This window comes from Acipenser ruthenus, chromosome 10 (assembly GCF_902713425.1).
Source record: "Acipenser ruthenus chromosome 10, fAciRut3.2 maternal haplotype, whole genome shotgun sequence".
NCBI classification, from domain to species: Eukaryota; Metazoa; Chordata; class Actinopteri; order Acipenseriformes; family Acipenseridae; genus Acipenser; species Acipenser ruthenus.
In genome coordinates, this window is record NC_081198.1 from 13,973,528 (window position 1) to 13,995,453 (window position 21,926).

The window sequence follows — 21,926 nt, forward strand, 5'->3', positions numbered from 1 at the left end:
TTTTTTTTAAAAGCAATCATATACCAATGATGATGATCCTGTAGTTAAAAACTGAAGATTTCAATGTAACTGTAACAGGCCGATGTTACTTACGTGTGGCGTCACTGAATAATAATGAATCAGACACAGAGCAGTGGGTGTTGACACGCCGCACAGGCGCGCATATTTAATTAACACACAGGTGCTGCCACTAGGGTACCAGCAATGGCCCTAGTGTCAGATTTAATAAAGAAAACAAAAGAAAACAAAGTTAAAAAATAAAATTGTGCCCACAGATGGCGAGCACTGCTCCCAGTAAAAGGAACGTCCCGCTCCAGGAACCTACTGCACTACTAACCCTCACTGTACTTAGTTTGGGATTAAATCCCCTAAACTGATCTACTTCTGTGCTCCCGGTGTCCCAACATCCTCACAGTGACTCTGGCATCCTTCACGAGCACTGTCCTCCTGTGACTGGGCTTTGGGCTGGCTTTGATCCAGCAGGCAGACTCTATAAAACCCCAAGAGCTATAAGACAGAGGCAAAAAAAGAGAGCTTCACTGTGCACTTTGTGAGAGAGAACAGGACTGTAACAACTTGTTAAAATGTGCAAAGGATTAGCAGCTTTACCCCAGACATGTCTGGAAAGGTGAGAAAGATTTTTATATTCTTTGAATTAACACAGTTCTATTACACAGTAGCACTGGAGCTGAGTGATTTATATTGTATTTTCTTATTGAAGTCATTTTCCAAATTGTCAAAAGTATAATGGTTTGATTAGTTACACATGTATTTATTGATGGACTGTATGTACAGCTATATGGCTGAACTTTTTGAGTGTGACGAATCCTAAAAGATAATAGATATTTAAATCAAGAACATCTTAGTTTCGCTTTGACTAAACAAGTAAAGCATCAGATAAAATGAATATCAAACACAGAAGACTTCAATAAAATATTTAGATGGTTATGAAATTGCATATTAATTCTTGGGTTACTGACAAAACGTGGTCTTAAAGAGTGTAATATGTGTTTTACAGGAGCATGTAACTGTAATTAACTTTCAACCAGCTTGGGAATTTTCTTAAACACCATACAGCAAATATATACATATATAATACTAGCAATGTTATAGAAAAGTATACTTACTAGTAACCCATGGGGACCACGAACAAAACATATTTTTTATTTAACAAGTATGTATTAAAGTGATGATGTACAGTCTCTTTCAGCTGGTAGAATATAACATCTGCCAGCCTTTAAACAAACAGCATATTTACAGTGTGTATATCATTCTGTTTCATATCAATGAAAAGCTTATATCTGATAACTGATTTATTTTAATATAGGCAGGCTTTTATCTGAAGAACCTCATTTATAAGGCAGCAGTGACTATATCAAATTAAAGTTATTATTATTATTATTATTATTATTATTATTATTATTAGTTGGAAATGCGTTGGTCCTAGCTAGAGAGAAGAATGTTTTATCTCCGTCATGATTATTAGAGAACGGTTTAAAATGGGCTCTTTCAGAGAAGCATCGGTTTGTTTTGTGATTTGGTCTATTCATGATATAAGCTACAGTTTATCACGGTTGCAATCGTGTAGAAAATCATTAGACTACTAGCTTTAATTCGTTATAACTGGGTATCTGTACCTTTGAGACCAAAACTATGCAGTTTTACAACTGAGTTCATTCTGTGTGTTGGAAATCTGATATTTGTAACAGGTTTCAATAAAATATCTAGTCAATGCTTGGTACAGTATTTCTTTGGCAAGCTGCCTTTTTTTTCTTACTATTCATTTTACCTACTTAAACAGAGTTCCAATGTGTATACTTTTAACATTTTAAAGAAAACAAAAGAACACATAGTACTGTAAATAAGATAAGAAGGTATGTAAATACTGTTAACTTTAGTGCAATGCGTATTGCAATAATAATAATAATAATAATAATAATAATAATAATAATAATAATAATAATAATAATAATAATAATAATAATTAATCTGACCCAAACTGTCTTGCCTGTGCTTTAATACAGGTTAATAACCTCTACCTTCTGAGTACTGTACTTGCAATTAAAGGAAAATAATTTTAAGAAAATACAATGCAATAAACAGAGCAAATTATGTTGTTATTTTTTTCATTACCGATGGCATGTTTATCGAATCAAAACAAGTCTCGTTTTTTGCAAGAATGTATTCATTTTCCTAACATGACCATTTTTAAAAATTACCAAATGGATTTCTATCACAATGGTGTTCTCTTGCATCGCACTGCCTTGTCATTGTCCTAAATGGGTAAGAAACGGATCAGGAACAGATGTACAACATTAAGTTCATCAAGCTAAAATTCATTGAACTGTAAATACACTGAGCCTAAAAACACATAATAGTAGCACCTAATTTAGTTATCTTTACAAGTTGATGTGCATCATTCAGTAAAACACCCAAAGCTCACCAATCATGTCTTCTCTAGTCTACCCATATCCATCCCTTTGTTATTTTAAACAGGCTTATCTGTACAACATATAAAAAAGGGTTAATTAATCTTCCTGACCCTTTTTGCAGAGTACTTTGCTTAGTCTTGCGAAGGTCAAGAATGCTAGGTAGAGTACATCATCTTCTCATGCTTTGCGGGAATAGGAAAATATGATGTTGTAGGGAAAGCTATGAACTATCTCTCACCCTTCCAATGAAGCACTTTGAAACATGTGTTTATTTTACATAGTATGTCCAAAATACAGTAGAACCCCAACATTGCAAATACATTAGTAAAGAGGGTGTTCATAAGGCTGAAAACCAAACATGACTACATGTTGAAGAAGAAGAAGAAGAAGAAGAAGAAGAAGAAGAAGAAGAAGAAAACTAAAATATGACAGGAGAACAGTGTTTAAACAGTAAAATTCATAGTTGAGACCTTGGAGCCCTCTTTCAGCTCTAAGTGGTGTTTTTGGTTGACCGGTTATTTAATTTGTAGGGTTTGTAATTTTGAAGTATCACTCTACCAGTATTTTTAACAGATGGTCACTGTCTAGTACTTCTGTCAGGAGCCAAACATGATTCAACATTGTTTTGCTTTCAACAACCATTTATTTAGCTGTTGAGAAATGAGATAACAGAAAGCTTCCAATAAAAACTTGTTGATATGGATTGCCTACAATAAAGCCAGAACATTTGAAAACCATATGTCGTCATGTGGTGTCTAGATTTTGTATGCATCTAAGAACCCCTTTGTCCTCTTACATAAAACTAGATATTAAGTAGTACAGACACTGCATGATCTGTTGAACTTTTAGAGAAATTGCTGTCTAGATAGTGATGAGAATCAGAGGGTTGTGGTTAGGTCTGAGCTCTTAGTACATTTTCACTCTGCAGCATGGGGTTAGACCAATACGCAACCAAAGAATCAGTAACGGTTGACTGAAAATGTGCTTTCAACACAGACAGCTGCACAACCTAGCGAATCAATGGTTGTGCAAGTAAATGAATGGTTTTAATTAAATGGTCACACTTCATAATGACAGGTAATAGATGTACATGTACCAGAACAGTTGAGTGCTGAATTAATGATTTCTCTTTTTTTACCAGTAGTGTTGTTGGTGTTGTACTGTAGGTGGAACTGCAAGTAACTGCATCAAGGAAAATGATTACAACTTTATCTTGTATGGATCGTTTTCTAACTGTTTTACTTGTTCACATATATTGATATCCTTAGGGTCAACCTAACTCACTGGGATAAGCCACTGCTGGATTTTATTTCACAGTGTTAGGGAATAACCATGGATTGCATCAAATACCTACCATGGTTATCTCTGCTTTTTCATTTTATTTCAGACAGTAACATGATATAAGGTCCCCATGATTTGTTTTGTTGTCTTTTCATTCATCACAAATATGTCCTTATGAACTGTAATAGGAAACAGTATTTGTTTCACTTATGCATATACATTTGTAGTCAAAAGTTTACATACCCCAATGTAAATTTATAATTTCTAGAAATTTCTCGAAAACAAAGAATTTTCGTAAAAATCTTTTGTGACAAAAGTTTTGCTTTTGTGGATGAGGAAAAAATGTTACAAGAAATAGATGTCTACAATTATTTATTTCAGAAATGTATTTGCAAAACTCCAAAAATGCTAATTCAAAAAGATTCATACTCTTTGATGCTATGATAGTATTGTCTGCAAAGTGCTAGAAATTTCAATATGATAATGCAGAACCTAATTCTAGCAAAGTCTAGAAAATGCTGGATTGTAGGTGAACATTCTTAGAGAGTATAAAAGGGTTAGGCATAGGATGATTGCTGTCAATATGGGGAAAAAGTAAAGAGCTATCTGAAGGCAGAAAAATATTTATTGTCATAAAGCTGGAGAAGGATACAAGAAGATTTCCAAGCATTTGTGTATCCCAATTTCAACTATTGTTTCTATTATCAAGAAGTACAAGACGCGTGGTACTGTCACAATGTTCCCTCAGTCTGGAAGAAAGAAGGTTCTTTCACCAAGAACAAATAGAAGAATTGCGAGGAAGGTTGATAACAATGTGAGACTGACTGCCAAAGATATTCAAAGTGAATTAGCTGTAAGTGGGACTGGGGTTTCCATTTCAACCATAGGTCGAGTATTGCATGGTGATGGTCTCAATGGTCGCAGGCCAAGGTTAAAAAGTCACTCTTAGTAAAACGTCACAAGGACAATCGCTTAAAGATTGCAAAATGGCATTTGAATGATGGATATGAGTTCTGGTAAAAGGTTTTGTGGAGTGATGAAACAAAAATGGAGCTATTTGGTCACACTGATAGTCACTACGTTTGGAGAAAGTCTGGTGAGGCATAAAAAGAAAAGAACACCATACCTACTGTACCTAGGTGGTAATATCCTTCTATGGGGCTGTTTTTCCTCTAATGGCACAGGAAATTCAGTTCTAATACATGGTAAAATGGATTCCATAGCATACCAAAAGATATTGGCCAATCATCTGAAACCCTCTCCTACGAAACTTCAAAATCTACTTCAGAATGGTTAAAGAATAAAATCAAGGTTCTGGAATGGCCTAGTCAAAGTCCCAATCTAAATCCGATTGAGAATCTTTGGTATGAGTTGAAGAATGCTCAAGAGAAGTCCTCGAACTTTGAATGAACCGGAACAATTTTGCGTTGAAGAATGGTCAAAAATCACTAATGAATCATGCCAAAAGCTAATTGACAAATATCCTAATCATTTAAAAGAGGTTATTATTGCTAAAGATGTCTCAACTAGCTATTAATTTAATTTTCCTTGTCAGGGTATGAATACGTTTGAATTAGCATTTTTGGAGTTTTGCCAAAAAATTGCTGAAATAAATAATTGTAGACGTCTATTTCTTGTAACTTTGTTTCCTCATCAACAAAAGTAAAACTTTTGCTACAAAAGATTTTTCCTATCATTATTTGTTTTCAAGAACTTTCTAGAAATTATAAATTTCCATTGGGGTATGTAAACTTTTGACTACAACTGTATAAACACATCTCATTTATTTAATTACTTGTAATCATAGGTTTATTCCAGTCCCATCACTCACTACTGTATATTAAATTACTACATTTTCAATGTTTTGATGAGATCATCTAAATATGTCACTGAGCTTTGAAATATCCCATACACAGTCACATACAGTACATAGTTTACAACAAACGTATTTGTTCATATGTAATGCTTTTAATGAGTTCCTGAATCCTGTTTTTTATGTTTTTGGGAATGCATACAATGATATAACCATGTCATATGTGTGTGTATCTCTTTTTATAGGGCTAAGGAGATCAAGTTTAAATTGGGGACACTCCTCCAAAAACCTGAAAATGCCATTGACCTTATTATCCCTTACCCAGAAAAGCCTGAGAAGAAGCCAGAGAAGTTTCAGAAGTAAGTAACTTTACAACATTCAAATCTAGATTGGTGGCTACATAAATGTGAGATTTGTTGTATTATTTCTCTGGGTTTTTTTGTGTCAGGGACACTGAAAGCATTCCCTGAAAACATTTTAATAGATTTTCTGACCAGCACTTGTAGTGGTAATTGATTATTTGGTTTAGGCTCTATTATGAAGTAGTTGGTTAGCAGACAAGAGGGTACTATTCTTAACAGTAATGTGAATTGTGCACAATAAACAGGAATGTTAAATACCCTTTTTAGATGAACCATAAAATTCTGTTTTTCAAGTTTTAATTTCAATTGAGTGACAACAGCTTCTACTCATATGGATACAAACTGACATAAATTAATGTTAGTGGCACAAGACAGACTGTGCTGCCTTTTTCAGTATCGCCCATCTGTTCTCTTATAAATGGTTTCATCATTAGGAGACTTAATTTAATTTGGATTAAAGCCCTCGAGCAAAACGCTCAGATTGTACTTAATAAGAGCATGTCTTACTCTTATGATTGGCCGTTACCCTGGCCACATAAATGATTGCTGTTGAATCAGTCCCTATTCAACAAAGGTCTGTGTACTTTGTTATACTGCCATGTAACAGATCATGTTTTTACAATTAATGATAGAACTGGGAACTTTAGAGGTTTCAAGCCTGCTAATTAAGGTAAAATAGATTAATTAGTATATGACCTTAGCACTTATTAAAAAGTTACTTATTGTGTTTAAACTGTGATTTATTTAGATAACTTTAAGGACTGTTTCAAGTATCAAGTAATGAAACCTTTTCACAGAGGCTTAGAGGTTTTACAAAAGCTTAGGTTGTATTGTTATTTTAAAAAGCATGATTAAAGCATGATTTGATCTAAGTTTATAAACACCTTTCTAAAAATGCCCTTGGAAAGCATTTCTTAAAACAGTCTTAATAAAGTTTTGTGAATAAACAAATTAGAACCAATATGGGTGCTTGGCACTCCTATCCTTTAATGTGTACAGTAGCAACTGGGAGATTTGTACTGAACCTGCAATCTCTCCTATGCATTCCCACAGATATACTTATAAATCTAATCAACTTTCTATATACAACTCTGATAAATGCAATTTCATAGAAAACTGCCCATTGTCAACCTCCCATGTGTTTTATTTTACAGACCATCACCAGAAGAAGCGCTGCAGTGGCGTGAATCCCTGGATAAAGTGTTACTCAACAACTGTAAGTCATTTGCATCTGCATCCCATTATCTTAACATATGTGGTACCTTCAAAATCCCTGCTGATACAATCTTATTAAGCATACACCTTTACTTTAAAGTAAGCTTACTTGCAGAATCATATTCATTTATTTGTGCAGAATATATTGTCCTTAAATGTCAAACAGCTACAGGTTACATCACACTACTCAATGCCTTCTCTTAAAAGAAGGAAAAGTGTTGTGAACCTCTTGCATCCCCGAATAACAAAAGATAATAGAAACATATTATTATTTATTTCTTAGCAGACACCCTTATCCAGAGCAACTTACAATTGTTACAATATATCACATTATTTTTTACATACAATTACCCATTTATATAGTTGGGTTTTTACTGGAGCAATCTAGGTAAAGTACCTTGCTCAAGGGTAGAGTAGCAGTGTCCCCCACCTGGGATTGAACCCACGACCCTCCAGTCAAGAGGCCAGAGCCCTAACCACTACTCCACACTGCTACCCTGATTCATTTATCATTTTGTTTATAGTATGGCAAAATCCAAGAACATGAAGTTGAGTACATTGTTTCTCTATGGTATGCATGGAATGTTTAGTCTATTTAAACTTGCAAAGATGTTTAAAGACAGATTTTCAGTAAAAGCAATTGACTTTTAAAGTGACTAATGAACGTTGACTTCCAGCTGGCTTTGGTGCAGTATTTTTATATGGAATATTTCACAAGTTATTTTCCATTTGTTAAATAGACAGCAGTTGACATTTACAGGTTTACTTTGAAATGAGTTTCTCTTCTAAATGGCAATGCTCTAGCAGGACAATGGCAAAGCAATGGCTGCACAAGTTTATCCACAGTGGAAACATATATATATATATATATATATATATATATATATATATATATATATATATATATATATATATATATATATATACACACAGTACTGTGCAAAAGTTTTAGGCAGGTGTGAAAAAATGCTGTAAAGTAAGAATGATTTCAAAAATGTTAATTGATTATATTTATCAATTAACTAAATGCAAAGTGAGTGAACAGAATAAATTTGCAGACGACACAAAAATAGGAGGAGTGGCAAACACTGTTGAAGCAGCAAAGGTCATTCAAATGATCTAGACAGCATTCAGAATTGGGCAGACACATGGCAAATGAAAGTATTGCATGCAGGCAATAAAAACGTGCATTATAAATATCATATGGGAGATACTGAAATTGAAGAAGGGAACTATGAAAAAGACCTAGGAGTTTATGTTGACGCAGAAATGTCTTCATCTAGACAATGTGGGGAAGCTATAAAAAAGACCAACAAGATGCTCGGATATATTGTGAGAAGTGTTGAATTTAAATCAAGGGAAGTAATGTTAAAACTCTACAATGCATTAGTAAGACCTCATCTAGAATATTGTGTTCAGTTCTGGTCACTTCGTTACAAAAAGGATATTGCTGCTCTAGAAAGAGTGCAAAGAAGAGCAACCAGAATTATCCCGGGTTTAAAAGGCATGTCGTATGCAGACAGGCTAAAAGAATTGAATCTATTCAGTCTTGAGCAAAGAAGACTACGAGGCGATCTGATTCAAACATTCAAAATCCTAAAAGGTATAGACAATGTCAACCCAGGGGACTTCTTTGACCTGAAAAAAGAAACAAGGACCAGGGGTCACAAATGGAAATTAGATAAAGGGGCATTCAGAACAGAAAATAGGAGGCACTTTTTTACACAGAGAATTGTGAGGGTCTGGAACCAACTCCCCAGTAATGTTGTTGAAGCTGACACCCTGGGATCCTTCAAGAAGCTGCTTGATGAGATTCTGGGATCAATAAGCTACTAACAACCAAACAAGCAAGATTGTTTGAATGGCCTCCTCTCGTTTGTAAACTTTCTTATGTTCTTATGTTCTTATGTTCTTATATATATATATATATTGTCACAAAGACGGCCAGAGTGGGTGGCGTCAGACCAGACAGGAATTCAAAACAAAGACAGTGGTTGATGATGAGCTGAGTGCAATGGCTGCACTCAGCGTTTATTAACAAATAAAAGGGTTGAAAACAGCACAAAACACGGGACACGGCACTATACGCCAAAGTAAAAAGACAAACAAAACGCACTAAACACAAACGGTGCTCGGAGACAAACAAACACGGTGAGTACACACACTTATCTTCACTTTTACGATCTTTAACTTAACTCTCCTCTCTCTCTCTCCCGTTCTCCTCTTCCGAACACCTAACCACGACTGAGTGAAACTGTGCATCTATATATACTGTTGTGCTGGGATTCAATTACTAATTAATTACTCACTTGAATCCCAGCACGTGAATTCATTACGTGCAACCCCGTGCCACACATTACATTTAACCAGCACGTGAAGTGATTTGTGCTCTCCTCGTGCCTAAATACAAATCTACACTTTAAATATACGTGAAACACAGACCCGTTTATATCCCGTGTACCAATCTATACACCAACATTAACACACACACGCACGCAACATACACCACAGATCACACAAATGCACACAGGGGCGGGGCACTTTGCCACATATACCCCCCCTTGTGCGCAGCACACATGGCCTCAACGGCCACCTCCCCCCTTAAAAACCCAGCAGTCCAGAACAAAGTCTCGGGCTGGGAAGGGAGGCTTCAGTGGGCCCTTGGCTGGCAATGCTGTCAGCACCCCTGCCGGTAGTGGCACGGCTGACAGCCTGTTGGTCCCATCCTGCAGCGAAAAAGCTGCGGGGGCAGGTGGTCCCCCGACCTCCCCCTTCTTCGTAGCCGGCAGCTCCCTCCTGTGGGGCTCCGGCCACAAGAACTCCTGCAGCGAAACTGCTGCTGGGGAAAGTGGTCTCCAGACCTCGTCCCCCTTCTTCGTGGCCGGCAGCTCCCCTTTCTGGGGCTCCGGCCACCGTACTCCCTGCGGAGGTACGGGCAGCAGAGGCAGCTCCTGCTCCTCTGCTCCGGGCGGTGGCGGAGGCAGAGGCAGCTCCAGCTCCTCTGCTCCTGGCGGTGGTGGAGGCAGAGGCAGCTCCAGCTCCTCTGCTCCTGGAGATGGTGGAGGCAGAGGCAGCTCCAGCTCCTCTGCTCCTGGCGGTGGTGGAGGCAGAGGCAGCTCCAGCTCCTCTGCTCCTGGAGGTGGTGGAGGCAGAGGCAGCTCCTGCTCCTCTGCTCCTGGAGGTGGTGGAGGCAGAGGCAGCTCCTGCTCCTCTGCTCCTGGAGGTGATGGAGGCAGAGGCAGCTCCTGCTCCTCTGCTCCTGGAAGTGGTGGAGGCAGAGGCAGCTCCTGCTCCTCTGCTCCTGGCGGTGGTGGAGGCAGAGGCAGCTCCTGCTCCTCTGCTCCTAGTGGAGGAAGCGGTGGAGGTGGCGGAGGCAGAGGCAGCTCCTGCTCCTCTGCTCCTGGTGGTGGTGGAGGCAGAGGCAGCTCCTGCTCCTCTGCTCCTAGTGGAGGAAGCGGTGGAGGTGGCGGAGGCAGAGGCAGCTCCTCTGCTCCTGGCGGCGCTGGCTCCCTCCGCTGTGGCGGCTGGGCTGGTGCGCGCCGTGCTGCCTTCAGCAGCATGAATAGAGGCTGCTGGGGGACACCAGCCTCCTGCCCCTCTCCCCCCCAAAAATTTCCAGGGGGTTGGGCCTGTAACTCCTCCCCTTCCGGCCCTTGGGGCTGAACCAGCAGGCATTTTCCCTCTGCTGGTGGCTTGGGTCCCAGGGCTGTGGAAGCCCCGACTTGCCTCCCTTTGGGCTGTGGACGCACTGACTCCTCCCTTTTGGGCTGTGGACGCACCGACTCCTCCCTTTTGGGCTGTGGACGCACCGACTCCTCCCTTTTGGGCTGTGGACGCACCGACTCCCCCCTCTTGGGCTGTGGACGTTCGGGCTCCCCCCACTCAGGCGTAGGACGTTCGGGCTCCTCCCACTCAGGCGTAGGACGTTCGGGCTCCTCCCACTCAGGCGTAGGACGTTCGGGCTCCTCCCACTCAGGCGTAGGACGTTCGGGCTCCTCCCACTCAGGCGTAGGACGTTCAGGCTCCTCCCATTTGGGCTGTGGACGCTCAGGCTCCTCCCGCTTGGTCTGTGGACGCTCAGGCTCCTCCCATTTGGGCTGTGGACGCTCAGGCTCCTCCCGCTTGGGCTGTGGACGCTCAGGCTCCTCCCACTTGGGCTGTGGAGGCAAAACCAGCAGGCATTCACCCTCTGCTGGTGGAGATGGGGACAGCAGGTACTCACCCTCTGCTGGTGGAGATGGGGACAGCAGGTACTCACCCTCTGCTGGTGGTCCTGCTACCTGGGCTGCTGTTCCGTTGATGGTTGCCTCCAGGTAGCTGAGGACAAACTCCACACCTTCCTCCAAGGTGCTTGGGGTGTGTTCCTCCTGAAAGGCCTCCCATCTCTCACTGTCCATCATCCACAGGGCCCGGACGACCATGGGCAGAGACTGGGCCTCCAGCCCAGCATTCTCCAGGAACCAGCCCCGCAGTTTGATGGCGTCTTCTGCCATTGATTTTTTTGTTTTGTTTTGTTTTTTTCCCCCAAAACAATATTTGTAATTTTTTTTTTTTTTTTTTTTTTTTTTTAATCCATACCCCTCCTGGTCTGACGCTTGGAGGCGCGGCTATCCCACTTCTGACACCACGTGTCACAAAGACGGCCAGAGTGGGTGGCGTCAGACCAGACAGGAATTCAAAACAAAGACAGTGGTTGATGATGAGCTGAGTGCAATGGCTGCACTCAGCGTTTATTAACAAATAAAAGGGTTGAAAACAGCACAAAACACGGGACACGGCACTATACGCCAAAGTAAAAAGACAAACAAAACGCACTAAACACAAACGGTGCTCGGAGACAAACAAACACGGTGAGTACACACACTTATCTTCACTTTTACGATCTTTAACTTAACTCTCCTCTCTCTCTCTCCCGTTCTCCTCTTCCGAACACCTAACCACGACTGAGTGAAACTGTGCATCTATATATACTGTTGTGCTGGGATTCAATTACTAATTAATTACTCACTTGAATCCCAGCACGTGAATTCATTACGTGCAACCCCGTGCCACACATTACATTTAACCAGCACGTGAAGTGATTTGTGCTCTCCTCGTGCCTAAATACAAATCTACACTTTAAATATACGTGAAACACAGACCCGTTTATATCCCGTGTACCAATCTATACACCAACATTAACACACACACGCACGCAACATACACCACAGATCACACAAATGCACACAGGGGCGGGGCACTTTGCCACAATATATATATTAATTTTATTTTAAAAATTTAGTCGTTGCCAATCAGTTTTTATTGTTTTCTCCCCAATTTGAAATGCCCAATTATTTTTAGGCTCAGCTCACCGCTACCACCCCTGCGCTGACTCGGGAGGGGCGAAGATGAACACACGCTGTCCTCCGAAGCGTGTGCCGTCAGCCGCCCGCTTCTTTACACTCTGCAGACTCACCATGCAGTCGCCTCAGAGCTACAGCGTCGGAGGACAACGCAGCTCTGGGCAGCTTACAGGCAAGCCTGCAGGCGCCCGGCCAGACTACAGGGGTCGCTGGTGCGTGGTGAGCCGAGGACACCCTGGCCGACCTAACCCTCCCTCCCCCGGACGACGCTCGGCCAATTGAGCGCCGCCCCCTCGGAGCTCCCGTCCACGGTCGGCTGTGGAATAGTGGACTCGAACCGGCGACGTCCAGGCTATAGAGCGCATCCTGCACTCTAGCGAGTGCTTTTACTGGATGCGCCACTAGGGAGCCCCATATGTTCTTATATATATAGGAAAAAGAAAAAAAAGAAAAGGATATTTCAGGTACTTAAAAAGGTAGAATAATTGATTACAAATCAATTATCAGGACGTTTCGGACTACAAGTCCTTCATCGGCTGAATACAAAAAAACAGTGCTTTAAGAAGTTGATAAAAAACAAACAAGTAGTCTTTTAAACAAAATTCAAGAATGTTGATGATGAGATGATGATGACCTCAGAATAGAATGTTCATTCCAAATGGCTCCAAAGTGCCTAGTTTGAAAATAAGTTCACATTCCTTTTGTTTCCTGACAGCATTAGTTCCATAGCATTGAACCATCCCACAAATTGTGATGTCTTCTATAGTGTGGTCATTTCTGTTAAAATGTCTGGTGACAGGAAAGGTAGAGGTGTTAATTTGTATACTTCTCAGATGTTCCACGAAGCAATCAGCCAAGCGTCGTTTTGTTTCACCAATATATAGCTTGTTACATTTGATGCAGCCAATGCAATATACTATTCCTTTACTAATGCAAGTAAAAGTATCATGGATAGTAAATGAGGATTTTGCTCCCTTAACTACTGTGTTGCTGTGAATGTATTTACAAGTTGCACATCGTGACCTATTGCATGGAAACATACTCTTAAGATTGGGTCGAATGTTACCTTGGACCAGATGCTCTCTTAGATTTTTGTCTCTTCTGTATGACATTAGAGTAGGGTTATTGAAAATAGGAGCTGTAGAAGGATCATCTTGAAGAATGCTAAAATTTCTTTGTATAATGTGTTCTACTTTTTTGGTCATATGATGATATGTAAGAACAAGGGGAATACGATTGTTGGTATTCTGTGTTTTGGTTTTGTACAAGGCATCCTTTCTGTTTATTGTCGATACTCGTAACTGAGCTTCTCTAAGTATAGTGTCTGGAAAACCACAGTTTTTGAAAAATGCACACATGTCATTTGTTTTATTCAAAAAAGCAGTATCATCACTGCAAATGCATCTCAGTCTTAGTAATTGGGAGTATGGAATGGAGTTGTGACAAGATTTGGGATGTGAGGAGTCGTATCTTAGATATGAATGAGAGTCTGTTTCTTTTAGAAGATTGTAGTATTGATGGTACAATTAGAAACCGTGATGGTAATGTCTAAGAAAGAAATTTGTTTAGAAATGTTCCATGTATACTTTAGAGCTGGATGAAACTGGTCAATAAAATATATGAAATCCATTAAATCTTCATTAGTGTTCAATGTATGATATAACATTGGTGTATGTCCCTTGTACTGTTGAAAAACTTTATTTTCGATCCATCCCATAAAAAGACGTATAAGAGGGCCCCATTTTTGTTCCCATGCTGACACCTCTAATTTGTTTATAAAAGTCTCCATTAAAGGAGAAACAATTCAAAGAAAGGACGAGTTGGGCTAGTTGCAAAAGAATATCGGTTGCAGGTTCTTTTATTGTCCATTTATCAAGGAAGTATTTTAGTGCTTGTAAACCGTCACTGTTGGGGATAACTGTGTAGAGGCTTTTGACATCCATTGAGAAGAAAGTTATATTTTCACTGTTACCATTTAAATAAAAATTATCTATTATTTGCAAAAAATGGTTAGAGTCTTTAACGTATGAAGGTAGAGATTCCACAATGGGTCTGAAGACATCATCAAGGAACTTGGAAATTATTTCAGTGGGGCAGGAACATGCTGATACAATAGGACGGCCTGGGTTGGTAGGCTTATGAATTTTACAAAGTAAATAAAAACGGCTACAGCGAGGGTTTTCAACAATAAGATTAGACGCAGATTTTGGTAATAAGTTATTCTGGATGGCTGTGTTTGGACAGAATATACATTTATTCTGTCCAAACACAGCTGCCATCTGTTAGAAAATTAAACAAATACTGTTGGCATTTGTCTAATGTTGGAGACAATAAGTGTCAAAGGTTATTTATCTTTCATTTATTGATGGTGCATGAGTGAGGCGACAATCTCATCATCTAAGCAACAAAGCACAATGCCACTTTTATCAGCATGCAAATTAAAGGAGTAGAGCCACTGCAGTTTTGATAAAAGTTTATTTTTTTGTGAAATACAGATACTGGTACTGAATTACGAGTGGGATAAAATATATAGCAATTTTGTATAATACACTTAGCAATATCATGTATCATCCACTTACTGGTACATCATAATACCTCCATAGTTTGGCTTTAAAACACACATCCATGAGAAGTATACTAACTACAGTATAACAAAACATTGGAAAGCTGGTAGCAGCATACCCTACAATTTTAGCTAACATAGAGATTTGGAAAGTAATGTTGTAGGCCATAGCCACAGAAAAAAAGACAATGTAGTTAAGCAATTGAAATACACTGCAAAATATGAATTGGACATGCTTAAGCTAATGCATACACAAAAAATATCCACGATCCTCAAGAGCTTGGGTACCAGTTGCCTAAAATATATATTTTTTTCTGAAGTTGTATTATGATAAACTGTATTATGACAAAGTGTATGTATTATGACAAAGTGTCCTGTGCTCATGTTAAAACCCTTTACATATGAGTCTCTAGGGGTAGATTCCTAAGCAGAAAGACAGCTGTACACTGCCACGCTTATGCCATGGCACTCATTTGATAGAGGCCTTTTCATTCATTTGCCAAACTGAGGCCCTTCATGAGACCTCCCCTCAGGCAAAAAAAAATTAAAAATCCACTTCAGGATAACCTGTTCTTTTTAATAGCAAGGCATCCATAGAATGAGGGCTGCTCTCTTTACCAAATGTTCTAATTACCATTGATATTCCATAAGGAGTTTTTTTGTTTATTTATTTATTTTTTTACATACACTTTATTTATCCATTAACTTGCCGAGATGTTTCTCTTAAGTTGAAAAAGTCATGTCAATTAAAAAACAAATGAGACAAATTTTAAAAAAAAATGTTATGGAACAGAAACGTATTTACAATAAAATATGTTAGGTGTGAAAAACAAAATTTCTGTGAAGATTATTGTAAAGCTTATATATAGAACAAGTCGTAGTTGACAGTCAGTGTTATACCTTGTTTAATATAGCCTGAACATAATACAATCAAGGACTTGCAGTAATATTTCCTTAAAAATCTGTAGCAGTATCCAAGTATGAAATAGGTATTGGGAATTCATAGCATGTCTTTTCTTCCAGCTGCTTGTAGGAGTTTATGTATATTAATATTCTTCCTTGAAAGATAGTATGTGTCAATGTTTGGCAGTTTAACAGAATAGAGAATATAAATGTTTTTCGAAGCATGTCAGCTGGACATGATGTTAGCTTCAAACAAGCAAGGGCTGAAGGAATGTTAAGTATTTTCATATTGTTTTTGTGTTTTCCTTGTTTTCAGCTTATCTTGGTATTTGTCAAAAACACTTTAGACCCCAGTGAGGTTTTTTTAAACATTGTAAGAAGTTATTAATCATGTGTGACTTTATTTGACTCGTGGTCTTTCAAACCAAATGCCTTCAGCCTGTTACTGACGCACAAGCACTTTTGTAGTAAAGATTTGATCAAGACTGTCTTATATGGCATAAAGCCCCAACACAGCCAGACATCAAAGTAATTTGGGCCAGATTTGTCCTTCAGTTACCCCACAATAGCTTAAGTGGCTTAAAGGCTTCATATGTCGCATCTGATTCCTCTCTGCTACATACAGTACAGTAATAAATTCAGAAATTGATTTTTCCATCGGTTCTATTTTACAGATGGTCTGGCCACTTTCAGGAGCTTCCTGAGGTCTGAGTTCAGTGAGGAGAACATCGAGTTCTGGATGGCCTGTGAGGACTACAAAAAGACCAAGTCCCCAGTGAAACTGGCCTCCAAGGCTAAAAAGATCTATGAGGAGTTTATTCTGAAAGACGCTCCTAAAGAGGTTGGTTGCAAAAATACTGATTGCATATTTCTTACTGGGGTACTGGTTTTAGCTATTTGGTTTGATTGTCAGAGGTTTGTAGATAATTCTTAAAATACTTTCTTTTGTTACCTTTTATTTTAGACATTATATGATGAATAATGCAGGTCTTACAAGGCCATCTTACTGCAGGAGCTACAGCTCATGTATTATTAAAGAAAAATTAACTAGAGCATCAATAATATCTGTTTGTGACAAGTGCCATTGCTTACCAACTGATAATTATTCTAAATGGTAACCAGCTATCTTTGACCAACAGGTGAACATTGACCATTTCACCAAAGATGTGACCATCAGGAACCTTGTGGAGCCTTCACAGACCAGTTTTGAACTGGCCCAGAAGAGGATCCATGCCCTTATGGAGAAGGACTCATTTGGCAGGTTTTTGCGGTCAGAGCAATATCAGGAACTGATATAGCAATGTGGTTGGGCTGTGTAAAGCATCTCATCTTCCAAATCTCAGTAAACTTTTCTTAACATCTCTGACTTCAAACAAATTCCGTTATAATGAAGTGTAATAATTTGGTTTCTAGGTTGTTTATCCAACTATTTAAAAGCCACTGTTTCCTATCATTTGAGATTTGTTCCAGGTTTGCGTAACACACAAATAGTTTTCTTAATACTAACTCACAAAATGAAATAATGTACACAACAAGCCTAATCTTTAAACAGGAATAACTAAACAGTGGCCTAGGTAGACAAGATGTAGCATTTCAGTGGTCTGACAGCTGAAGTGTACAGCTATGGCCAAAAGTTTAACATCACCTAAAATTTTAGGATTGAGACATAATTAAAAAAAAAAACTTTGAACTTAATTTAGACCTTTTATTTAACATCATGTAATCAAAGAAACTACAAAATTCTATCGCAAAAGTCTACCGGAATCCATAATAACAGTACAGTATTTCATGTTAGATTTACAAATAGTACATAATTCAATTGAGACATGGCAAGGAATATGGCCCAAAAATATGGATAGATAACCTTAATCTACAACCCGTGTTGATTCTTTACAGCCTTTTCCAACTTGCTTCAAGATGGCTTTACACAGCCCACAGAATATCGCAAACGAGCTGTTAAGCAAACAGTGCATTGCTGTTAACCTTGGCCTTCCATATAATACGTGTTTGTCAGTTTCCCTTAAGTACTGTAGTAGTTATACTAAGTAATGTGTATAAAGCATAATATGTGTACATCATCAAAAATATAGATTTTCCTGTTTTTCAAAAATTCTGTTTGAATTATACAATAAAACAATATTGTCAAAATCCCTTCATAAACAAGCTTAATGCTTCTGAAGATCTAGTTCAGGAATGGCATGGTAACCATTTTAAAGAGTCAGCATTCTACAAAACCTGTTCTAATGCACGATTCACCTCTTAACTTAACAACTGTCAGGTGTTCTATTATATATTCCAGACACAGTGTTTAGGTTACAAAACATCTTACATGTTTACAGAATTGGTTGCCCTTTATTCAAAAGGAACTGGTGTTAAACAATGCCCCTCATTCTTAATAGATACACTTAACATTTGAAAGGTTGTGTTGGGGAGGATGTATGGTAAATGCAATTCCTATTTCATCTTTGGGAAACTCACTTAAAAGATTCTAATGCAATACTAAAGCAATCAGCTGCATACCAAGAAAAACTGAACTTTGTAAAGTTCAGGAAGCCTCACAGTAAACAGACAAGTTCGAATTACCTTTTCAATTTATAGCACCAGCAAACTAAGCCTCCACTCCATGCCAGTACTATGCCTGAGAAAGTTTCAGATTTCCTTTGCGGATATGCTAAGTAGTTTCACAATCACCACTAAAGCTCAAGTGGATATGTTGGGAAGATTGAGTAGGAGTGGAACTAAATCAAAATTGTACTTGTCCGTTGAAGTTTATCCTTTAAAGTGATAAATGATGAGTGTGCAATCCAGGCTCAGTTCCAAATCCTTCCAAATCCTTTATTTACAGGTAATGAAATGCATTCTGCTCCAAATTACAATAATGATTAAGTAGGGATGTAACATTACCCACATAGTTTAGGATTAATCAAACATGTTTCTAATAATAGATATGACCACATTAGGCTACAGTCCAGTTCACATGTGTTGGCTTAATTTCAGTACATAAACAACTATTTGTCTTAAGTAAATCTCAAAATTTAAATGCTGTTGCAATCATCCATTTTCTTGCACAGTCGACTGAGGGCGTTAAACCTCTGGGCCTTGTTGCTGTTGTTAAAGAAGCACAGACATGTTTTATGAATATCAGACATTTGCTAAAATATTTATGAGTTCAATTTTTGTGAAGGGTTCCCGAGTGGCTCACCTGGTAAAAGCACAGACATGTGGTGTGCCGGGTGAGTCATACAGCGCATGTTCGCTGGGGATTCCCAAGGGCACGTCACATTGGCTCTGGTGCTCCCATGGGTTAGGGAAACATAACCAGGAAGGACTGTTTCTCTGCATCGCGCTACAGCGAACCCTGCTGGCCAGGCGCCCAATGAGCTCAAAAGCGGACACCTGCAGGGCTGGCCTTTGTCCTCCAGAGGTTGGTAGCTTGCTGATATCCGCTCTCAAGTTACTGGGTGTAAAAGAGGAAGCTGTCTCGGTGGTGGGATCAGAGGACGTCCACTGAACCTTCAAATTGGAGAGAAAATGGGGGTAAAATTGGGCACACTAAATTTTAAAAATGTATAATAATTGTTGTGAACAGGGCCTTTGTGAATGGGGTGGTGATCTATCTGTGGAATAAATCTTTATGCCATTGACTGCTATTTTAACAAACACACTTATATATACCTTTTTTAGTGTATTGCACACTTAAAAAATATAATATGACAAATGTCAATTAAAAAAATGCTTACAGTACTTAATGCCTATTAACACATATCTTTATGTCAAGAAAATAAACATTTCAGTTCTTTATTTCTTTCTTTCACTGTTTTACCAATATATAATATACATGTATGTTAACCTATGTATTAAATATACTATGTTATGCATGTGTCTTTTTTCTTATTATTGCACAAGGTATAAATCAAACTTAAAACATAGCATTGACATCAATTAAGTGCTTATTGCCATCCCATTAAAAAAATAAACACTGCAGGTCAGAAATTTAAATTGTAGAAGATGCAGTTATTTGACAACCCCAAAAGATTGCATTATAATTGGAATGCACCCAAAAGAAAAACATGTAAATGTCTAATTATGTAATCCCATTAAAAGGCAATAGTATTTCAGAAGACAAAGACAATTAAAATCAATTCTTAAAATACAAAAATAATAGTGCCCTGACCATATTGCTTCCCTTTTGGAATCAAAACCATCCCTCAAGACAATAAATGCAATTAAGGGCTTATTGGGTCAATGCTGAAACTATATGACACCATATGCATGTAATTTGTATTATAGTCAACAATATAAAGATGCATTAATACCATCATTTCCTCAAGATGTATTTATTTATTTATGTATTTATGATATGTAAAAGTGCATTCTTAAAGTAACACTCCTGTGAAGTCCAGCAATATAAACTGTTTAATTTAAAAGATGCAAAAATAAATAAATCATGTCTTGTTAACATACTACAGGTTATACAACACATACGTTGATGTAATTCCCCTACTAACTAACAAGATTCAACTGGCAAGTTCGATGTATCCCAATTATCCAAACTGAAAATAATGAACTAATTTCCTCATTCGATGACTCATTTTCTTTCACGCTCATTTCGGGGAAGCAAGCACGATCACCACTGCTGGACGATCCCCACGGCTGTTCCCTTTTTCTTAGACTGTAATATCATTTATGCCATAGAAGATACGGAAGCTATTCGACATTAAACCAAAAACATCCAAGTTGTTTGAAATATTGATATAGAGATAAACATATTGCTAGAAAATGAATTATGGGTTGCTTTATTTTATTTACATGGTCCCCTTAAAAGTGTCCTAGCTTAGCATAAAATTAAAGTAAACAATGTTAAACTGTTGCATACTCCGTTTTTACCTTTCCTCATCATTCCATGAGGGAACACGACTCCCAAGACCTGAAGTCATCTAATTTTGAAAGTTTCACCATTTAAAATGTGCATCTATGTAAAATCTGTACAACCGCGTTGCCCAGAGGCTGGGCTTATTTTCCAAACTAACACTCTACTCCTCAAATGAGTGGCAGCAGGGGTCTGAGACATAATCATCCTCCAAGAATGTCCAAGTAAGGGGACTGTGCTGGGTTCTGGCACACAAATACACCATTGCTTTTGACAGAAGGTTAGCAAATGTTTTACCTTGAGATGTCTAAATAAATGTAGTTCTGCTGGACTAGCACCACACAATGGCATACACTATCCAGGATGACTTTCATGTTCAAGGTTTGTTTATAACACTGTGCCATTTAAAGAGATACACACCTTAATGTGCTAACCAATTTAATCGCATAAAATACAAAAAAATCTCTTTGAAAAGGAATATACATCCTTTTAACATGTGTTAACATGACATGTTAAAATGTGTATTACAGTTCTTATTCTAACTTTGATCCAGATCAGACTGTAGTTCCATGGTTCGTAGATACGTGTGTAACAGATGTATTATTAAAGAATTGTTAACAACAAATTACAGATTATTACAATAACATTTCAATGATGCATTGCTATGCTATGTTATAAATGGGGCTTCTGATTTTCAGTTTTAACCAATAGAAACTGATAAAACACTCCCGATGCAAAGAAAAAAATCAATGTATAGCCAATAAACTTAAAAAACACAATAAAAAACACTGGAAACAGTTACTCAGTTCACGCTGACTTCATCCATTTCCCATTTAAAATAAAAACTACTACTGGGCAATGTCCCTGCTTCCTGACTTGTATATATGATTGATTTGTTCTGAATACTTTAAATCCACCCCAACTACTGAGTGGCAGCAAATTCCTACATTTCTATTGGAGACTCGACTTGCGAGATTTATAACGAGATTACAATTAGGAATGGAGGCTTGTTCGCAGGATATAAAACTGTATCACAGTTAAGATTCAAAGAATTAAAAACAGAATTGCATATTGTGGCAAAATGTAAAAACAAATGCTAAAAATAAGCACCGAAAAATGAAGATAAAAACTGAAAAACAGAAACC

The 21,926-nt window shown here is 38.3% G+C and overlaps 1 protein-coding gene across 1 annotated transcript; it reads left to right on the plus strand.

Annotated features, from left to right (window-relative positions):
• Nucleotides 1-434: 434 nt before the first annotated feature.
• On the plus strand, nucleotides 435-20,229 carry LOC131738138 (regulator of G-protein signaling 5-like). Its single transcript, XM_059031825.1, has 5 exons — nucleotides 435-628; nucleotides 5,772-5,885; nucleotides 7,043-7,104; nucleotides 16,586-16,752; nucleotides 17,051-20,229. Exons 1-5 carry the CDS (start codon nucleotides 585-587, stop codon nucleotides 17,207-17,209), a joined length of 546 nt encoding a protein of 181 aa, XP_058887808.1. The 5' UTR covers nucleotides 435-584; the 3' UTR covers nucleotides 17,210-20,229.
• The last annotated feature ends 1,697 nt before the right edge of the window (nucleotides 20,230-21,926 follow it).

Bases quoted from the DNA above. Each gene is read 5' to 3' on its own strand.
- LOC131738138 (XM_059031825.1), top strand. From the start codon at position 585: ATGTGCAAAGGATTAGCAGCTTTACCCCAGACATGTCTGGAAAG. The intron at 7,105-16,585 runs GTAAGTCATTTG...TCTATTTTACAG, and splicing joins TAAAGTGTTACTCAACAACT to ATGGTCTGGCCACTTTCAGG. The intron at 16,753-17,050 runs GTTGGTTGCAAA...TTTGACCAACAG, and splicing joins TGAAAGACGCTCCTAAAGAG to GTGAACATTGACCATTTCAC.